Source organism: Erpetoichthys calabaricus, chromosome 5 (assembly GCF_900747795.2).
Source record: "Erpetoichthys calabaricus chromosome 5, fErpCal1.3, whole genome shotgun sequence".
Classification (NCBI taxonomy): domain Eukaryota; kingdom Metazoa; phylum Chordata; class Cladistia; order Polypteriformes; family Polypteridae; genus Erpetoichthys; species Erpetoichthys calabaricus.
This window is the reverse complement of record NC_041398.2, coordinates 20106410-20126564: the sequence shown is the minus strand read 5'-3', so window position 1 is coordinate 20126564 and position 20155 is coordinate 20106410. Positions and strand designations below refer to the sequence as shown.

General features: G+C 42.4%; 2 protein-coding genes across 6 annotated transcripts in view; one reads left to right on the top strand and one right to left on the bottom strand.

Annotated features, from left to right (window-relative positions):
- LOC114641660 (gastrula zinc finger protein XlCGF26.1-like) overlaps positions 1 to 20155 on the top strand; it is a 180039-nt gene that overhangs the window by 28889 nt on the left and 130995 nt on the right. The gene's annotated exons all lie outside the window — the stretch shown is intronic.
- Positions 1 to 20155, bottom strand: part of LOC114641676 (zinc finger protein 501-like) — a 202253-nt gene that overhangs the window by 169901 nt on the left and 12197 nt on the right. For 3 of the 5 annotated variants that reach the window (XM_028790695.2, XM_028790696.2, XM_028790698.2), the window contains 2 exons: positions 18977 to 19532; positions 13096 to 16241 (listed from right to left, as the gene is read on the bottom strand). In XM_028790695.2, the coding sequence (XP_028646528.1) occupies positions 14815 to 16241; positions 18977 to 19385 (1836 nt within the window). In that variant the 5' untranslated portion in view covers positions 19386 to 19532 and the 3' untranslated portion in view covers positions 13096 to 14814. Of the gene's footprint in view, positions 1 to 13095; positions 16242 to 18976; positions 19533 to 20155 lie in introns of those variants that run through there. The other 2 variants (XM_051927442.1, XM_051927443.1) reach the window with 2 other exon arrangements.

Genomic DNA, 20155 nt, shown 5'->3' with positions numbered 1-20155 from the left:
AACTTGCCTTGATTTTCGACAACCGCCTTAACTAAAAAAAGGAAGATTTTACCACTGCGTTCACATGGCTATCAAGTTTAAAAGCAGAATCCATTTTCACACCTAAATTTGTGCTCATGAATTTCTTATATTGAGCCACAGTGGAACGGTCGATGTTAGGGGGTTCCGCTGGTGCCATTGGGTCTAAATAGCATGACTTCTGTCTTGTTCTCATTAAAATTTAGAAAGTTTAATGCCATCATTAGGCTTCTGTTGGCTGAAGAAGGAGAAGAAGAGGTTTGAGATGTGTCTGGAGGAAGGCAAAGAGAGTGGAACTGAGGGTAGGAACTTTGAATGTTGGCAGTATGACTGGTAAGGGGAGAGAGTTAGCAGATATGATGGAGAGAAGGAAGGTTTACATAATGTAACTACAAGAGACTAAATGGAAGGGGAGTAAGGCCAGGTGGATCGGAGGTGGATGGGAGGAGAAATGGAGTAGGAGTTATTCTGAAGGAACAGCATGTCAAGAGTGTTTAGGAGGTGAAAAGAGTGTCAGACAGAGTAGTGATTATGAAGCTGGAAACTGAAGGTGTGATGATGAATGTTGTTAGTGGATATGCACCGCAAGTTGGTGTGCAATGGATGAGAAAGAAGATTTCTGGAGTGAGTTGGATGAAATGATGGACAGTGCATCAGAAAGTGGTGATTGGAGTGGATTTCAATGGACATGTTGGTGAAGGGAACAGAGGAGACGAGGAGGTGATGGGTAGGTATGGTGTCAAGGAGAGGAATGAAGAAGGTCAGAGGATAGTGGATTTTGCCAAAAGGATGGACATGGCTGTGGTGAATACGTATTTTAAGAAGAGGGAGGAACATAGGGTGACATACAAGAGTGGCGGAAGATGCACACAGGTATATGACATCCTATGTAGAAGAGTCAATCTGAAGGAGATTGAAGACTGCAAAGTGGTGGCAGGGGAAAGTGTAGTTAAGCAGCATAGGATGGTGGTCTGTAGGATGACATTGGAGATCAAGAAGAGGAGGAGAGTGAGGACAGAGCCAAGGATCAAATGGTGGAAGTTGAAAAAGGAAGACTGCAAGGTTGAGTTTATGGAGGAGGTGAGACAGTCACTGGGTGGCAGCGAAGAGTCACCAGACAGCTGGGCGACTACAGCAGATGTAGTAAGGGTGACAGCAAGAAGGGTGCTTGGCATGACATCTGGAAAGTGGAAGGAGGAAACCTAGTGGCAGAATGAGGAAGTACAAGAGAATATACAGAGGAAGAGGATGGTGAAGAAGAAGTGGGATAGTCAGAGAGATGCAGAAAGTAGACAAGAATACAAGGAGATAAGGCACAAGGTGAAGAGAGAGGTGGCGAAGGCTAAAGAAAAGGCGTATGATGAGTTGTATGAGAGGTTGGACAATAAGGAGGGAGAAAAGGACCGGTGGGCTACACAGAGGGACCGAGCTGAGAAAGATGTGCAGCAGGTTAGGGTGGTAAAAGATAAAGATGGCAACAAGTGAGGAGAGTGTGGTGAGCAGATGGAAAGAGTACTTTGAGAGGCTGATGAATGAAGAGAACGAGAGAGAGAAGAGGTTGGATGATGTGAGGATAGTGAATCAGGAAGTGCAATGGATTAGCAAGGAGGAAGTAAGGACAGCGAGGAAGAGGATGAAGAATGGAAAGGCTGTTGGTCCAGATGACATACCTATGGAACCATAGAGGTGTTTAGGAGAGATGGCAGTGGAGTTTTTAACCAGATTGTTTAGTGGAATCTTGGAAAGGAGAGGATACCTGAGGAGTGGAGAAGAAGTGTACTGGTGCCGATATTTAAGAATAAGGGGGATGTGCAGAGCTGTACTGAGTACAGGGGGGTAAAATTGATGAGCCACAGCATGAAGTTATGGAAAAGAGTAGTGGAAGCTCGGTTAAGAAGTGAGGTGATGATTAGTGAGCAGCAGGATGGTTTCATGCCAAGAAAGAGCACCAGAGATGAGATGTTTGCTCTGAGGATGTTGATGGAGAAGTTTAGAGAAGGCCAGAAGGAGTTGCATTGTGTCTTTGTGGACCTGCAGAAAGCAAATGACAGGATGAGGAGAGAGGAGCTGTGGTATTGTATGAGGAAGTCAGGAGTGGCAGAGAAGTACATAAGAGATGTACAGGATATGTAAGGGAAGTGTGACCGTGGTGAGGTCTGCGGTAGGAGTGACGGAGGTGGGATTACATCAGGGATCAGCTCTGAGCCCTTTCTTATTTGCAATGGTGATGGACAGGTTGACAGACGAGATTAGCCAGGAATCCCTGTGGGCTGTGATGTTTGCTGATGACAATGTGATCTGTAGTGAGAGTAGGGAGCAGGTTGAGGAGACCCTGGAGAGATGGAGATATGAGAGGAGAGGACTGAAGGTCAGTAGGACCACCAAGACAGAATACATGTGTGTGAATGAGAGGAAGGTCAGTGGAGTGGTGAGAATGGAGGGAGTAGAGTTGGTGAAGGTGGAGGAGTTTAAATACTTGGGATCGACAGTAAAGAGTAATGGGGATTGTGGAAGAGAGGTGAAGAAGAGAGTGCAGGCAGGGTGGAGTGGGTGGAGAAGAGTGTCAGGAGTGATTTGTGACAGACGGGTATCAGTGACAGTGAAAGGGAAGGTCTACAGGACGGGAGTGAGACCAGCTATTTTATATGGGCTGAAGACGGTGGCACTGACCAGAAAGCAGGAGACAGAGCTGGAGGTGGCAGAGTTAAAGATGTTAAGATTTGCATTGGGGGTGACGAGGATGGACAGGATTAGAAATGAGAACATTAGAGGGTCAGCTCAAGTTGGACGGTTTGGAGACAAAGTCAGAGAGGTGAGATTGCGTTGGTTTTGACATGTGCAGACGAGAGATGTTGAGTATATTGAGAGAAGGGTGGTAAGGATAGAGCTGACAGGGAAGAGGAAAAGAGGAAGGCCTAAGAGAAGGTTTATGAATGTGGTGAGAGAGGACTTGCAGGTGATGGGTGTAACAGAGCAAGATGACGAGGACAGGAAGATATGGAAGAAGATGATCCGCTGTAGTGACCCCTAATGCGAGCAGCCAAAAGAAGAAGATGATGAAGAAAACAGCAGCACTTTGAAAATAGCCCGCTTGTGTGTCCCTCACATGTTTTCTGTCCTTCTCTCTTGCCTGCCCCTCCAGTTGTCATTTGTCCATCTCTCCGGTGGTCTCTCTCTCTCTCTCTCAATTGAATTTCATGGCTCTGAAATAAACTTCCCTGATTATTTTGGCACACAATAACCTTCTAGCTACACAGTCAGGCGCAGAATGCAATGATGATGCCAATCCAAAGCACACAAATCTCCACATATAGAAATGAAGGAAAGAGAGTTAGAATTTTTTGGAATAGCCAAACTAACCCCTAATTCAGATGTTGTGGCAAAACCCAAAAATATGTACTTCAGGCTTAAATAAAATCCAAAAATGTCACTTGAAGCAATTCTGTGACGATGATGAGTGATATGGACAAGAAGTACCAGGATGTGGGTGTAACTGGGAGAGCTGGGGCAACAGGTATTTAGTCCTGGGGGTAATTACTTGTTCAAATTAAACACTCAGTAGTTTTCTTTATATAATAATAAAATAAGAAATCAACAGCTTGTGTTATTTAAATTCTGTGCTCCTTTTATTGGGTATTGTGTTTTGGCTGAAATATTCAATATAATAATACAAAAAATCAAATGGGGGAAAATACATTTTTCACAGCCATCTATTCATATACAGTCATATGAAAAAGTTTGGGAACACCTCTTAATTCTTTGGATTTTTGTTTCTCATTGGCTGAACTTCCTTTTAATATACGACATGCCTTATGGAAACAGTAGGATTTCAGCATTGACATCAAGTTTACTGGATTAACAGAAAATATGAAATATGCATCATAACAAAATTAGACAGGTGCAAAAATGTGGGCACCCCAACAGAGATATGACATCAATACTTAGTTTGTGAATTTCCCCTTGGATTAATAAAGTATCTATCTATCTATCTATCTATCTATCTATCTATCTATCTATCTATCTATCTATCTATCTATCTATCTATCTATCTCATATAGTGCCTTATCTATCTATCTATCTATCTATCTATCTATCTATCTATCTATCTATCTATCTATCTATCTATCTATCTATCTCATATAGTGCCTTTATCTATCTATCTATCTATCTATCTATCTATCTATCTATCTATCTATCTATCTATCTATCTATCTATCTATCTATCTATCTATCTATCTATCTCATATAGTGCCTTATCTATCTATCTATCTATCTATCTATCTATCTATCTATCTATCTATCTATCTATCTATCTATCTATCTATCTATCTATCTATCTCATATAGTGCCTTATCTATCTATCTATCTATCTATCTATCTATCTATCTATCTATCTATCTATCTATCTATCTATCTATCTATCTATCTATCTATCTATCTCATATAGTGCCTTATCTATCTATCTATCTATCTATCTATCTATCTATCTATCTATCTATCTATCTATCTATCTATCTATCTATCTACAGTGGTGTGAAAAACTATTTGCCCCCTTCCTGATTTCTTATTCTTTTGCATGTTTGTAACACAAAATGTTTCTGATCATCAAATACATTTAACCATTAGTCAAATATAACACAAGTAAACACAAAATGCAGTTTTTAAATGATGGTGTTTATTATTTAGGGAGAAAAAAAATCCAAACCTACATGGCCCTGTGTGAAAAAGTAATTGCCCCCTTGTTAAAAAATAACCTAACTGTGGTGTATCACACCTGAGTTCAATTTCCGTAGCCACCCCCAGGCCTGATTACTGCCACACCTGTTTCAATCAAGAAATCACTTAAATAGGAGCTGCCTGACACAGAGAAGTAGACCAAAAGCACCTCAAAAGCTAGACATCATGCCAAGATCCAAAGAAATTCAGGAACAAATGAGAACAGAAGTAATTGAGATCTATCAGTCTGGTAAAGGTTATAAAGCCATTTCTAAAGCTTTGGGACTCCAGCGAACCACAGTGAGAGCCATTATCCACAAATGGCAAAAACATGGAACAGTGGTGAACCTTCCCAGGAGTGGCCGACCGACCAAAATTACCCCAAGAGCGCAGAGACGACTCATCCGAAAGGTCACAAAAGACCCCAGGACAACGTCTAAAGAACTGCAGGCCTCACTTGCCTCAATTAAGGTCAGTGTTCACGACTCCACCATAAGAAAGAGACTGGGCAAAAACGGCCTGCATGGCAGATTTCCAAGACGCAAACCACTGTTAAGAAAAAAGAACATTAGGGCTCGTCTCAATTTTGCTAAGAAACATCTCAATGATTGCCAAGACTTTTGGGAAAATACCTTGTGGACTGATGAGTCAAAAGTTGAACTTTTTGGAAGGCAAATGTCCCGTTACATCTGGCGTAAAAGGAACACAGCATTTCAGAAAAAGAACATCATACCAAAGTAAACTATGGTGGTGGTAGTGTGATGGTCTGGGGTTGTTTTGCTGCTTCAGGACCTGGAAGGCTTGCTGTGATAGATGGAACCATGAATTCTACTGTCTACCAAAAAATCCTGAAGGAGAATGTCCGGCCATCTGTTCATCAACTCAAGCTGAAGAGATCTTGGGTGCTGCAACAGGACAATGACCCAAAACACACCAGCAAATCCACCTCTGAATGGCTGAAGAAAAACAAAATGAAGACTTTGGAGTGGCCTAGTCAAAGTCCTGACCTGAATCCAATTGAGATGCTATGGCATGACCTTAAAAAGGCGGTTCATGCTAGAAAACCCTCAAATAAAGCTGAATTACAACAATTTTGCAAAGATGAGTGGGCCAAAATTCCTCCAGAGCGCTGTAAAAGACTCATTGCAAGTTATTGCAAACGCTTGATTGCAGTTATTGCTGCTAAGGGTGGCCCAAACAGTTATTAGGTTCAGGGGGGCAATTACTTTTTCACACAGGATCATGTAGGTTTGGATTTTTTTTTCTCCCTAAATAATAAAAACCACCATTTACAAACTGCATTTTGTGTTTACTTGTGTTATATTTGACTAATGGTTAAATGTGTTTGATGATCAGAAACATTTTGTGTGACAAACATGCAAAAGAATAAGAAATCAGGAAGGGGGCAAATAGTTTTTCACACCACTGTATCTATCTATCTATCTATCTATCTATCTATCTATCTATCTATCTATCTATCTATCTATCTATCTATCTCATATAGTGCCTTATCTATCTATCTATCTATCTATCTATCTATCTATCTATCTATCTATCTATCTATCTATCTATCTATCTATCTATCTAGTCCATGATCAGACTTTTCACCTCATTAGATACATTGGTGTCTTTCTATCTTTCCTGAACACACAGTGTATTATGGGCTGTGCTCCTCTCTCTGTGCTGATTGGTGCACACCGATGTCTGTCCAATTCTCCTGGGACCTCGATCAGCTCCAGCAGTTCCATGTTTCTCCATTCCTGCCAAAATGACCCTGAGCTGTTCACATGGCAGAGCTCTTTCAGGCCTGTTGTCATAAAAGATGTCTGCTGAGGTGTTACAGAGGTGGTCTAGGCTGTCCAGTGGGACCCTGTTTCATGCCAACCCAATGCTGGGTTGTTTTAAAGCATTGGTTCCTATAAGGCAGCTGTTCTCAAACTGTGGAGAGTGCCCCCCGAGGTAACAAAAAAGGGGGCACGAATGTTGCCATATGTGACATCATTTCGCTATTCGTAGGAAAATTTTAAACTTGTAGCAGTGTATCGGCAGCAAAAAATATAGGAATAAATTCTATTAGGGTTTCAAAAAAACGTCAGGGGGGGCGCGATTAAAAATGTTATGAAAATTCAGGTCGCAAATACTTAAAGGTTGAGAGGGCTGGGGCTGCTATAAGGGCTGGGGTTTAACGTCAGAGAGCCAAATGTGAGGTCATGTGTCTTCTGGTTGATGTCCTTCTGAACTGTGAAAATATGAGATGTTACTTCAACAAGATGCTTTCTCGGGTCCCGGTGATGGTATCGATTACCTGTCTAGATCCCTTCTCCTACTCACAAGTGCATGACAAGCCCCCCCCCCCCCCCCCCAGCACATCCACAGTGGCATGAGCAGACACACAGTGCATCTGGAAAGTATTCCCAGCGCATCACTTTTTCCACATTTTGTTAAGTTACAGCCTTATTCCAAAATGGATTAAATTCATTTTTTTTACCTCAGAATTCTACACACAACACCCCATAATGACAACAGCCTTGAGACTCCAAACCAACGCATCACAGGCCCTTTTGTTGAACGAGTTCAGTCAAATGTGTGGCTCTCTCTGAGCACGTGGGTACAGAACATCGGCAGTTACCTACTGCTCACAAATGGCTGCAAGTTTGAAACATCGTGCTTTGACCTTGACCCCATCTACCACATTGCCTAAATACTTGGCCTCATTCAATCCAAAGTTAACCTTTTTTCAAATTAAAGCAAGTTTTGTCTAAACACAACCTTGAAACAGTGATCCATGCTTTTATAACCTCTGGTGTAGATTACTGCAATGCGCTTCTCTTTGGACTTAGCCAGGCTTCTATTGCTCGCTGGTGCAAAACGCCGCGGCTCGATTTTTAACTGGCAGAAGCAAGCGGTGGAACTGGCGCCCTGCCTGGCGTTTGTTTCCTGCCTTGCACCCTGGGATTGGCTCCAGCAGACCCCCGTGACCCTGTGGTTGGGATATAGCGGGTTGGATAATGGATGGATGGATGGTTTTATGTGAGAGCATACGTGCTACACAAGTGTCCCAGTCTGGGACTTTACAAATCTGGTCACCCTATAATTTCACCTTCACCTGAAATCCATAATGGTCACTCACTGTAATAAAGGTTCACATCACGTCTCTTTTTATCTAACTTTTCTAATAACTGAAAAGTGTCGCAGGCCCCATTGCATAAAAATTGCAAAGAATGGCTAGGCATTCTCAGCACAGAAGGACTTAATTACAAAAGATATGCATATACAGTGGTGTGAAAAACTATTTGCCCCCTTCCTGATTTCTTATTCTTTTTCATGTTTGTCACACAAAATGTTTCTGATCATCAAACACATTTAACCATTAGTCAAATATAACACAAGTAAACACAAAATGCAGTTTTTAAATGATGGTTTTTATTATTTAGGGAGAAAAAAAAATCCAAACCTACATGGCCCTGTGTGAAAATGTAATTGCCCCCTTGTTAAAAAATAACCTAACTGTGGTGTATCACACCTGAGTTCAATTTCCGTAGCCACCCCCAGGCCTGATTACTGCCACACCTGTTTCAATCAAGAAATCACTTAAATAGGAGCTGCCTGACACAGAGAAGTAGACCAAAAGCACCTCAAAAGCTAGACATCATGCCAAGATCCAAAGAAATTCAGGAACAAATAAGAACAGAAGTAATTGAGATCTATCAGTCTGGTAAAGGTTATAAAGCCATTTCTAAAGCTTTGGGACTCCAGCGAACCACAGTGAGAGCCATTATCCACAAATGGCAAAAACATGGAACAGTGGTGAACCTTCCCAGGAGTGGCCGGCCGACCAAAATTACCCCAAGAGCGCAGAGACGACTCATCTGAGAGGTCACAAAAGACCCCAGGACAACGTCTAAAGAACTGCAGGCCTCACTTGCCTCAATTAAGGTCAGTGTTCACAACTCCACCATAAGAAAGAGACTGGGCAAAAACGGCCTGCATGGCAGATTTCCAAGACGCAAACCACTGTTAAGCAAAAAGAACATTAGGGCTCGTCTCAATTTTGCTAAGAAACATCTCAATGATTGCCAAGACTTTTGGGAAAATACCTTGTGGACTGATGAGACAAAAGTTGAACTTTTTGGAAGGCAAATGTCCCGTTACATCTGGCGTAAAAGGAACACAGCATTTCAGAAAAAGAACATCATACCAACAGTAAAATATGGTGGTGGTAGTGTAATGGTCTGGGGTTGTTTTGCTGCTTCAGGACCTGGAAGGCTTGCTGTGATAGATGGAACCATGAATTCTACTGTCTACCAAAAAATCCTGAAGGAGAATGTCCGGCCATCTGTTCGTCAACTCAAGCTGAAGCGATCTTGGGTGCTGCAACAGGACAATGACCCAAAACACACCAGCAAATCCACCTCTGAATGGCTGAAGAAAAACAAAATGAAGACTTTGGAGTGGCCTAGTCAAAGTCCTGACCTGAATCCAATTGAGATGCTATGGCATGACCTTAAAAAGATGGTTCATGCTAGAAAACCCTCAAATAAAGCTGAATTACAACAATTTTGGAAAGATGAGTGGGCCAAAATTCCACCAGAGCGCTGTAAAAGACTCATTGCAAGTTATCGCAAATGCTTGATTGCAGTTATTGCTGCTAAGGGTGGCCCAACCAGTTATTAGGTTCAGGGGGCAATTACTTTTTCACACAGGGCCATGTAGGTTTGGATTTTTTTTCTCCCTAAATAATAAACACCATCATTTACAAACTGCATTTTGTGTTTACTTGTGTTATATTTGACTAATGGTTAAATGTGTTTGATGATTAGAAACATTTTGTGTGACAAACATGCAAAAGAATAAGAAATCAGGAAGGGGGCAAATAGTTTTTCACACCACTGTATGTATGAATTTCTTTATTAAGATTATGTTAATTGGTATTTGAAAATTGTCACTCTACATGATGTGTGGGGTGTGTGTATATATGTGTGTGTATATGTGTGTGTGTGTGTGTGTGTGTGTGTGTGTGTGTGTGTGTGTGTGTGAGTGAGAGTGGACCCTGTGGGGGATTAAAGTTCTGTCCAGGTCTGTTTTCAACCTCTTGCCCAATCCTAGTGGGATAGCATCTGGACCCCACGTCCCTGAAATGGATCAAGAAGTTTCTAGAACCGACCTAGCCAACTCATTCCATTGGGAGCCACAGTACCTGCAGAGCTCTTGAATGTCACACCATGCACAACTTTTCAAACTTCTTTATTTCAGTAGAGTCCAAGCCTCTAATTTGGATTTTTCGTTTCTACTTACAGGTCCAACCTTTTCTTTCTTGTCTTTGTATTTTTATCCGTTTTCTCTTTGTGAGGCTCCTCTGGCTTTGTTTTTCCATGTAGATGTGAAGAGTCCTCCACGTATGAATATTTCCTTAAACTACTGAAGATGGGGCCGCAGCGGCAAAAATCAAAGTGAGAAAGTGCAAAACAAAATAAAATACTCAGTGGTGCTCTGTGGTCCAAGGCGGTCCAAAAAAGCAACAGACAGGAATGTCCCTCCTGGACAACAGCAACGTCTGGCCACTTCTCATGAAGGTCCACGGCACTGAGGCCAAACAGGCAAATACCCACCAAAAAAACTGCCATGGAATTAACCTTTCAATGACAGTTGAGACCACCACCATGGCCAGACCTGAATAAACACACACACAGGGTGAAGATCAGCCAGACCAGCGCAATCAAGCACAGATGGCTGATTCTGACCCTTCAGATGGACATCCTTTATGACCTCAGGCCTGACGGAGCCCTGCTGTAAGAACTACTCAACTCATGGTGAGAACAAGCTGAAGAAACATGGAACGTCTGGGGCTGATGAAGACCAGAAGACTTTGAAAGAGCAGAGCTGTGACGGACAGCAGTGTGCACCAATCTCTGAGGAGGAAAGAGGGAAAAGTCACCGACCCCTCTAGAGAGATGAAAAGACTGACCACGGAATAGAAACGTCTCATTTCTAAATTCTGGAGTTCAAATGAAAAGTCACCTGAGCTCCTTGTCTCCACAGGGCAGGTCCTCACATGAGCAGAGTGTGTCAGGGCTTGTTGTGTGTTTGTGGAGTTATGTTTATATTTTACAATATCAGCACTTTGGGTTTTATTCTGAATTGAGTCTGTGTCAGTAGGGTGGGATCTTGAGGGGTGAACCATTGCAGGGGGCTTCTGCTGTCTGATATCAAATAAATACACCACAGAGCTAATGCTACACGATTCTTAGTGTGCTTTATAAAACTCCATCATCGGGAGACTTGAATAAACTTCATGAAGTCTGCACATGGCCAGACCTGAACAAACACACACACAGGGTGAAGATCAGCCAGACCAGCGCAATCAAACACAGATGGCTGACTCTGACCCGTTCCTTCTCATCTTTAACACGGTTGCTCTCCTATTCCAGTAACCTTCAGAGTTACCAGACTGTCACGGAGGTCTTCTTATGAAGCAGAGAGAGGACGTGATGTGGAGCTTTAGAAGTTCAAGTCTTCTGTGGGCGCAGCACCTTCACATTAAAATAATAAAAGATAAGGGGCCCAAACGGCACCTCTTCATGGATACACTGAAAACACATCGACAAGGGCCGTATCCATGACACACACATACAGTCGGGGCCAAAAGTTTGAAGAATGACCCAAGTGTTGGTTTTCACCAAGTTGGCTGCTTCAGTGTTTTGAGATCTTTGTGTCAGATGTTTCTTTGGTACACTGAAGTAGAATGACGAGCAGTTCAGAAGTTTCAAAGGCTTTTATTGACAATCCCATGAAGTTTATGCACAGACTCAATATTTGCAGTGTTGGCCCTTCTTTCTTTTTCAAGACATCTGGAATTCACCCTGGCAGGCTGGCAATCAACTTCTGGGCCCAATCCTGACTGATGGTAGCTGCCTATTCTTGATAATCAATGCTTGGAGTTTGTCAGAATTGGTGGGTTTTTGTTTGAGGATTGACCACAAGTTCTCAGTGGGGAGTTTCCTGGCCATGGACCCCCAAAATTTCAATGTTTTGTTCCCCGAGCCACTTAGTTGTCACTTTTGCCTTATGGCCTGGTGCTCCATCATGCTGGATTGTTCATTGTTGGTCACCAAACTGTTCTTGGATGGTTGGGAGAAGTTGCTGTTGCAGGATGTTTGGGTCCCATTCTTTATTCATGGCTGTGTTCTTAGTGAGCCCACTGCCTTGGCTGACATGAATGGTCTCGGGATTTTTCACTGTTGGCGTACATGCCACAGGACCGCTCACCTTTTCTTTTTTTCAATCAGAAAGGGGATTCATCAGAGAAGATGACTTGACCCCAGCAGTCCAATCCCTGTACCTTCTTCAGAATATCAGTCTGTCCCTGATGTTTTTCTTGGTTCTTTGCTGCCCTTCTTGCCACCCACTAGGTCATCTTTCACAAGTCTTCACCTCCCTTACTGTGTGTGTGCAGATGCCCTCCCACCTGCCAGCTGCCATTTCTGAGCAAGCTCTGCACTGGTGGGGCCCCCTGATCCTGAGCCCTGAATAAAGAATGAGACCCAAACCTCCTCCGAGAGCAACCTCTCCCAACCACCCAAGAACAGTTTGGTGACCAACAATGAACAATCCAGCATGATGGAGCAAAAGTGACAACTAAGTGGCTCGGGGAACAAAACATCACAAATTTGGGGTCCATGGCCAGGAAACTCCCCACTGAGAACTTATGGTCAGTCCTCAACCCCCCAATTCTGACAAACTCCAAGCATTGATGATCAAGAATGGGCAGATGCCATCAGTCAGGATTGGGCCCAGAAGTTAATTGCCAGCCTGCCAGGGTGAATTACAGAGGTCTTGAAAAAGAAAGAAGGGCCAACACTGCATAAATGTCATGGAATTGTCAATAAAAGTCTTTGAAACTTCTGAACTGCTCGTCATTCTACTTCAGTCTACCAGAGAAACATCTGACACAAAGATCTCAAAACACTAAAGCAGCCAACTGTGTGAAAACCAACACTTGGGTCATTCTCAGGACGTTTGGCCAATGACTTTAAATAGTAAGTTCTGTGAAAAAGTATTTGCCCCTTTATGACTTTTTGAATTATTCCATTTATTTTCCCAGTGAATGTTCTCAGATCTTCAACCAAACCCTAATACCCAATGAAAGGAACACAGGGTCAATAAATAATGCAAGGGACTGAATCTTACTTCAATATTTATTAAAGAGAAATGTACAGTATTTAATATGAGAAAACTAACTACCCCTGGACCCCAAACCCCCCCGTTACACCCACACCCCAGTGCTCCTTGTCCATATCACTCAAGTGTCTCACCACGCAGTGGCTACTCGTCCTTATAGAGCTGTTTAAACTCATTTTTGGGTTTTTAAAGCATGAAACACTCCATTCAGGTTCTGTTCCAACATCTCAATGGGGGGCAGGTTGGTTTATCCAACATTCTAACCTTGTTTTCTTCACCTCTATTTGTGGAAACTTGTGTGCTTTGGATTATCATCTTGACAGAAAAGTCAACTGTACTTCATCTTCCTGCTCTTAACTGGGTGGCCGGACTTCATTCTGGGTATTCAATCCTCGGATAGACATCTGAATTCCAGAATCCTTTAAGGGTCTCAGCTCCTCCAGATCCTTTATGCAAGATGTGAGATGTTTTGACAGCTGCAATGAGGTTATTTTTGGTTGACGGTAAATTATTATAGAATTTCAGCTGGTCTGTTTGGTACTTTGAATTCTTTTGGAACTTTGCTGATCTGTGAAAAACTCTTACGGCATTTAGAACAGCAATGCAGCGTTTGAACTCTTGAATGTTTTAAGAAACCATTACTGACAGAAAATCATTTGTCACATTCAGAACAGCAATGCGTTTTTTTCTCCAGTATGGATTCTCGTGTGTCTCTATTGGCTTCTCATTATTTGCCATGCCATGGAAATTCCTTTCAGGGTGGATTTCCATACAAAGTCGTGCAGTCCAGACAAGAATTAGGATTACATCAGGTATTGCTGTTCTCTTTACACTTGCCCTGAGGACATGGCCCAGAACCTTCTTTATTCCCTGTACGTCTCCTTTTGTAATTCATAGGAGGTGACGGTAACTTGCGGGACATGGAGATGGGCTTGTGGGAGGAGTGGAGGCTCTGAGGTTAGTTGATCTGCGCTGGCAATCAGAAAGTTGCCAATTTGAATCCCGTAAATGGCAGAAATTACTCTACTCCCCCGTTGGGCCATCGAGCAAGACCCTTCACCTGCAATTGTTTTGTCCTGGGCATGACGTTAACCTGCATCCAGCCCTGCGAGCTGGTCCAACTTTTGTGGGGGTTGGTGGCAGGACTGGCACTCCAGCCACACTAAAAAAACCTCCTACTGTTCCAGTGTGGTGCTGAGGTGTCACCCGCTGCACCAGGGGCGCCAATCAGGTGGTTTTTTATATGGCGAGTCCCACCCTGTCTAGATGGGCTTGAAAGATTTTAGAAGTCCTCTTGATTTCAGCACCATTGGTTGAATTTTGAGGGTTTAATTCCACATTTGGAAAGTCTATGCTTGCACCTTCTGATGTTCATTTATCTGTCCAGCGTGTGTGTTGTTTGCAGGTCTCTCGCCACTGGGAATTCTTTTACGGCTATGATGGTCTCGGCTCTCGTTACTTCATTAGAGATGACAAGAAGGTTTTCAGGGCAGTTCACTTAATTTTTGTCTCCAGCTCTTCCCTGAGTGCAGATGTAGGGTGCTGTGACAAGTTCACAGGTATAATGGAAATGAAAACTTTACTAATTACATAATAAGTACACATAATATTTGTTTAAACGGAGAGGAAAACAAGACAGTTCAAAACATAAATACAGCCTAACGATATCTGTCCATCAAGTAGTTGGTGAACTATGGAGAAAACCCACAAGAGCTTTTCTGAAGCCAGGTTACAGTTAGTATGAACGTTGATGTGTTGTTGAAGTGTACCTTTTTATAAGAATCGCTTCCCCACATTCTTAACACCAATGAGAATTCCCTCAGGGTGAATTTCTCCTAATGGGTTTTGTGGCCTAACAGTCACACTTCAGACAGTAACATTTCTGTTGCACCATCATAAGTGTTATTTCTGCACATTGTCAGCGAGGCCTTGTTGTAATACCTGAATTGTTCCCAATGATGCGTCTTCTTGTAGCTTGCAGAGAGTGATGGTAATTGGCAGGGAGACCAGAAATCCTGGAAGTTGCTTTTCATCAGGCTTGTTAACCTCAGTGCCCCGGCACAGTATCAGCTTTTGTTTTTTCATGGCTAGCTTAGATTTGATTCTTTTCTCTCTAGTGTGAATGTCTGAGTGGTAATTGAGGCTTCTTCTGTGTGAAAATCGTTTACCACATTCAGGACAGCAAAACGGCTTCTCTCCAGTATGGCTTCGTGCATGCTGTCGAAGAGAACTGCTGGCTGAGAATCGTTTGCCACATTCAGAACAGCAATATGGTTTCTCTCCTGTATGAATTTGTGTGTGTTGCCGATGAGCACTGATATCCCTGAATGCTTTCCCACATTTAGAACAGGAATATGGCCTTTCTCCAGTATGAACTCGCATGTGTCTCTGGAGACTGCTAGGATTAGCACATTGTTTGCCACAATTTAAACAGCAATATGTTTTTTTTTCTCTGTTGTGAACTCTTGCATGGCTTTGAAGATCATCACTATCGGTGAATTTTTTACCACATTCAGAACAGCAATACGGTTTTACTGTGGTGTGAATGCTTGTATGCTTCTGAAGATTGCTACTGTCAGTGAATCGTTTCCCACATTCAGAACACACATAGGGCTTTTCTCCAGTGTGAATTCGTTTGTGCCTCTGAAGTGCACTACCATCACAGAAACGTTTGCCACATTCCAAACAAGAGTGAGGTTTCTCTCCAGTGTGGCTTCTGATGTGACTCCGTAGGCCGCTTTTTTGTGTGAATCCTTTGCCACATTCACTGCAACGATAGGGCTTTTCTCCACTGTGAACTCTCATGTGGATATGAAGCTTACTTAAAAATGAGAATCCTTTACCACACTGGGCACAGATGTATGGCTTCTCTCCAGTATGAAATCGTGTGTGCCGCAGAAGAGCACTGTTATTGGGGAATTGTTTGCCACACTCTAGACAGCAGGTGGGTTTTCCATCATTGTGCACTCTTTTATGTCTGTATAGACTGTTTCTATGTTGAAATTGTTTGCCACATTCTAAACAGGCATATGATGTCGGAGTTGGGGGAATGGACTTATCTTTACAGTCAGATTTGTTTTTAAAAGTTTTTCCACACTCCGGACTGGCAGATAAATCATCATCCACTTGTTGCTCTTCAGTGTTGTTGGCTTCACTCTGTGTTGGCTTGTCAGCAGGAAGAGAACTGGAAAATAGAGAGGCTGAGGTCAAATTCTCTGATCCTCTTGTTGATTTCTTCATCTTCTTCTTGTCCTGTTTGTGTTGAAGTCTGCACTGCAGAGAGGGCTGAGCAAATGAAGATGGGACGAAGCTGCCATTCCTCTGGAAATCTGCAATAATACAAAATATTTTGGTCATTTTTTTTAAAAAATAAATCATTATAAAAGATGTATCTGTCACACTGGTTGGTGTTGCTGTCTCACCCTTCATTCCTGCACTGTCCACCACATGTATGGCCTTTCATGTTCTCCTGGTTTATGTTCAGTTTCTCCATTTCCCTCTCATATCTCACAGATGTGTCTGCTGTGTTAATCACAGTCTGGTGTGACTGAGGTTGTGCCAGTGTGCCTAGCAGTGGACTGGCATTAATTCTCAGGTTGATATCCGAGTTCCTCCAAAGGCTACCCGAGACTTCAGGTTAAATAATGGATGGATGGGACCTGTCAAGTGGAGCTGACAAAGTGCATCTTCCACATGGATTGAGCCAAACACAAGTTCAGTCCCTCGATGTCCAGTGGTCACTACTGTCCCCCCCTTACTCTTTGTTATTTTCACTGCTCTTGCTAAGCCTCATTTTCTTGTTGATCCCTCACATCTTTTAAAAAGACCCTTCAGCGGACATGTCATCTTCAAGGATAGACCCAGTCCCAGAGTTCTGTCATGTTCTGGTGACATATAAGGGACTGGGCAAGCAGATGGCCTACAGTAATGGCAGTCTTGCACCTGAATTTGGGTTTTCTCTTCTTACTTGTAATTCACTTGATAAAACAGAGATGGTTAAAACCTTCAATTATTTCTGTCTCTAGCTCTAGGTGCAGAGTGCTATGACAGTTCACGGGTTAAAATGCAAATTAAAACTTTACTAAGTACACAATAAGTACACATAACAACATATACTTGTAAACTAAATAAAAATAAGTGCATCCGTACCTTCTCCTATATTAATAAGGCACAGCTGCTTATGGCTCCAGCTCAGTACTTTGTGAAATAACCACAGGAGGGGCCGGTGGGGAGGGATGCTGACCAACAGCAAGTGGACAGGTGGTTTTGTCTGCTGAATCATGGCTCCAGTGTTCTGGGATCAAATATGGCAGCCAGAAGCTGTCCACAAGGACTTCATGGGGTCTGGAAAAGTTGCCTCCCACATTTCACCCCTGATAAAAATTTTGCCCCAGATATTTTTCCTATCACCTACCTGGATCATTTAAACTTTTTTATTTTAAATATTACCACCTGATTGGCGATTCTAAATTGGCCCTAGTGTGTGCTTGGTGTGTTTGTGTGTATCCTGCGGTGGGTTGGCACCCTGCCCAGGATTGGTTCCTGCCTTGTGCTCTGTGTTGGCTGGGATTAGCTCCAGCAGACCCCCGTGCCCTGTGGTTAGGATATAGCGGGTTGGATAATGGAATAATGGATTACCACCTGTATTTTATTGTTTTTTTTTTTTTATTTTTATTTTACTTTAAATATCGAAATAGCATTCCATGCAACTAGAGTTATTGGATTTCAAGAAGTTTTTTCGTCAGCACCATATACTCAATTTAGCGCGTCTGAACACACTAAGGCCGTTACGCAGCTTGCATTTGCGGTTTTCGTCGCCTGGTGCTGAAGAACAAGCAGCGCGTCGCAGGCCGTGCAATATCAATATATACGCCACCGCGCCACACACCGCCCAGTATAACATTATATAAGTTTACAATAGCAAAAAGAGAGTTCTGTCAATAAGAGGCAAAAGAAAATTGGTAGATGATGACAAGCACATTTACATGTTTTCAAAGCGAACGATAGGTGAACAACACAGAATCTGGGTTTGTGAAAAACGTTCCACCTGCAAAGGACATGCTTCATTTTTTGGCAATTTTAACATGTGCATTTATTAAGCCAAAATAAATTACAAGATATATACTGTATATATATATATATATATATATATATATATATATATATATATAAATTGGTGTATTATTTACATTTCTGTAACTTACTCAATATCTACAGGGGGCAAATTGTGGAAGGCGAAATGTGGGAGGCATACTGTTGGGGGCGAAACATGAGGGGCGACTCTTCCGTAAACAGGACTTCACATGTGCTAAGTCTGCACAAGTCGTCCCCAGCAGACTCCTGTTTTCCTAAAACATTCTTAGAAGCCATACAGGTCAAGTGGACTTGGGGGCTCTAAAGTGGTCCAATGTGGGTGGTCAATGGGGGAGTGAAAGGGCCAGAGATGGACGGGACAGGACTAGCACCCCCTACAGGCCCGGCGTCTGTTTGGAGTTTCACACATATTGTTTGTATTGGTATTACAGTTTCCTCACGTATTTGCATATATTAAGAATTATTTACTTATTTAAGTTGAGTAAATACTCTGAAGTTTTAACTTCTAACAATTTCCCAATATTGATGTCATGTTGAGTGTAGTGCGCCATCTAGTGGACCCTGTTAATAACTATTGTTAACAGTGACACTTTTAAAAGAAAGAAACTGTCATAGCTAATTAATGTTTATTATTTATTTTAAACCATACCTTTAATTGTATGTAGCTTTGGAAGATATTAATCAATAGATTTTTGACATCTTCACCCATCTCTGGTCAGATGTGCGTAGTTGTTGTAATTTTAATCCTGAACCAGCTTAGCTCTTCACTGCACTTTCAGTTTTTTGATTTTGCCTAAACTTTCACGGTTTACTTCTTGTTAGGTCATCTACGGTTAGTCGTTATGTACTCGAGCAGTCGGTCTCTATTCTTGTATCTCACTCCCATTTCCACCTTCTAAAACCATCAAGTCCAACACTGATAGAACCTGTAAATGCTCTCGGTTTTACTTTCTTTGATCCCATTACTTACTTATTTCGGCACTCTTAGATGACGGCTGCTCTTCTGCTTCTCTTCCGTTTCCTTCTTTGATTTTCTCCTCCGACTCTGAAAACTCCGATTTTACTTCCAGAGAACTCTGCTGGGTACCCAGTTGTCCTGTGCCAGTTACCCGATGCTGTAAACTGGAATGAGAGTCTTCGGAAATCTCTTGCTTGAAAACATTCCCAGTTTCAAGATTTTGCGGTTCAGGACGAAGAGAGAAATCTTCCAGATCCTCCACTTTAACTTCAAGCAACTCCTCCTTGCACTCTTCTTCCTCTTTGAAAACGGAAATTTGCTCTTCGCAGTCCTCCAGCTTCACACACGTGTTCTCTGGTGTGCCCCATTCACAGTTCTCTTGTTTAACCGGTGGCAGTTTCTCACTGTTGGCTGAGGCCATCCTCTGTGTAAATCTCTTCTCCACCTCCCCCAAAAGTGTATTCTCTTCTCTGCTAAGATTCTATTCTCAAGTGGACAGCCGTGGCCTGGAGGCCATTAGACACCCCTCCGCATGGTCGTGTGAACTGGGAAGGAGGCTCCTTTCTATCTGCCAAAATAAAAGTGACAGAACGAATTCAGATAATGACTTCAGAACATTTCAGTATTAACTTTCATTTTAAAACAAACACAGAAAACTACTCAGTTTTGACGTGAGATATGAAATGCTTTGAACCCTTCATGTCAGCCTAAGAAAAGTCTCGGAAGATTTGGAGTGAAAACCTACATGATAGGAAGACATAGTCCAACTAACAGAAGTAAAACAAAGAACGAGGAAAGGGAAGAGAGTTTAACAATTCAGGCTTTTCCATTCTGAATAATTTCCCACTGGCAGCACAGGTCTACTCAAGTCTGGTCAAAATGTAACAGACACAGATGCGGTCTGAATTTGAGCTAAACTAAGACCACCATTTCAAAGAGACACGACATGTGATGCTTTGATATGCCACTCCTCCAATTCAGTGACATTATTGAGATAAACGTGTTGTCACACACACACGGATAAGGGACAGCCAAAGGGCTTGTATTATCGTAGTATTTCCCTCTACTTACCCTTTTACCTGTTTTCTCAAGGGTAAATGTTCTCGTCAGGTTCGTTATCGGGTTGGTCTATGTGAAAGATGAATGTTCTCTTCGTTCCCATGTACTATTCCTTGTCAAAGAAGTTAAGCA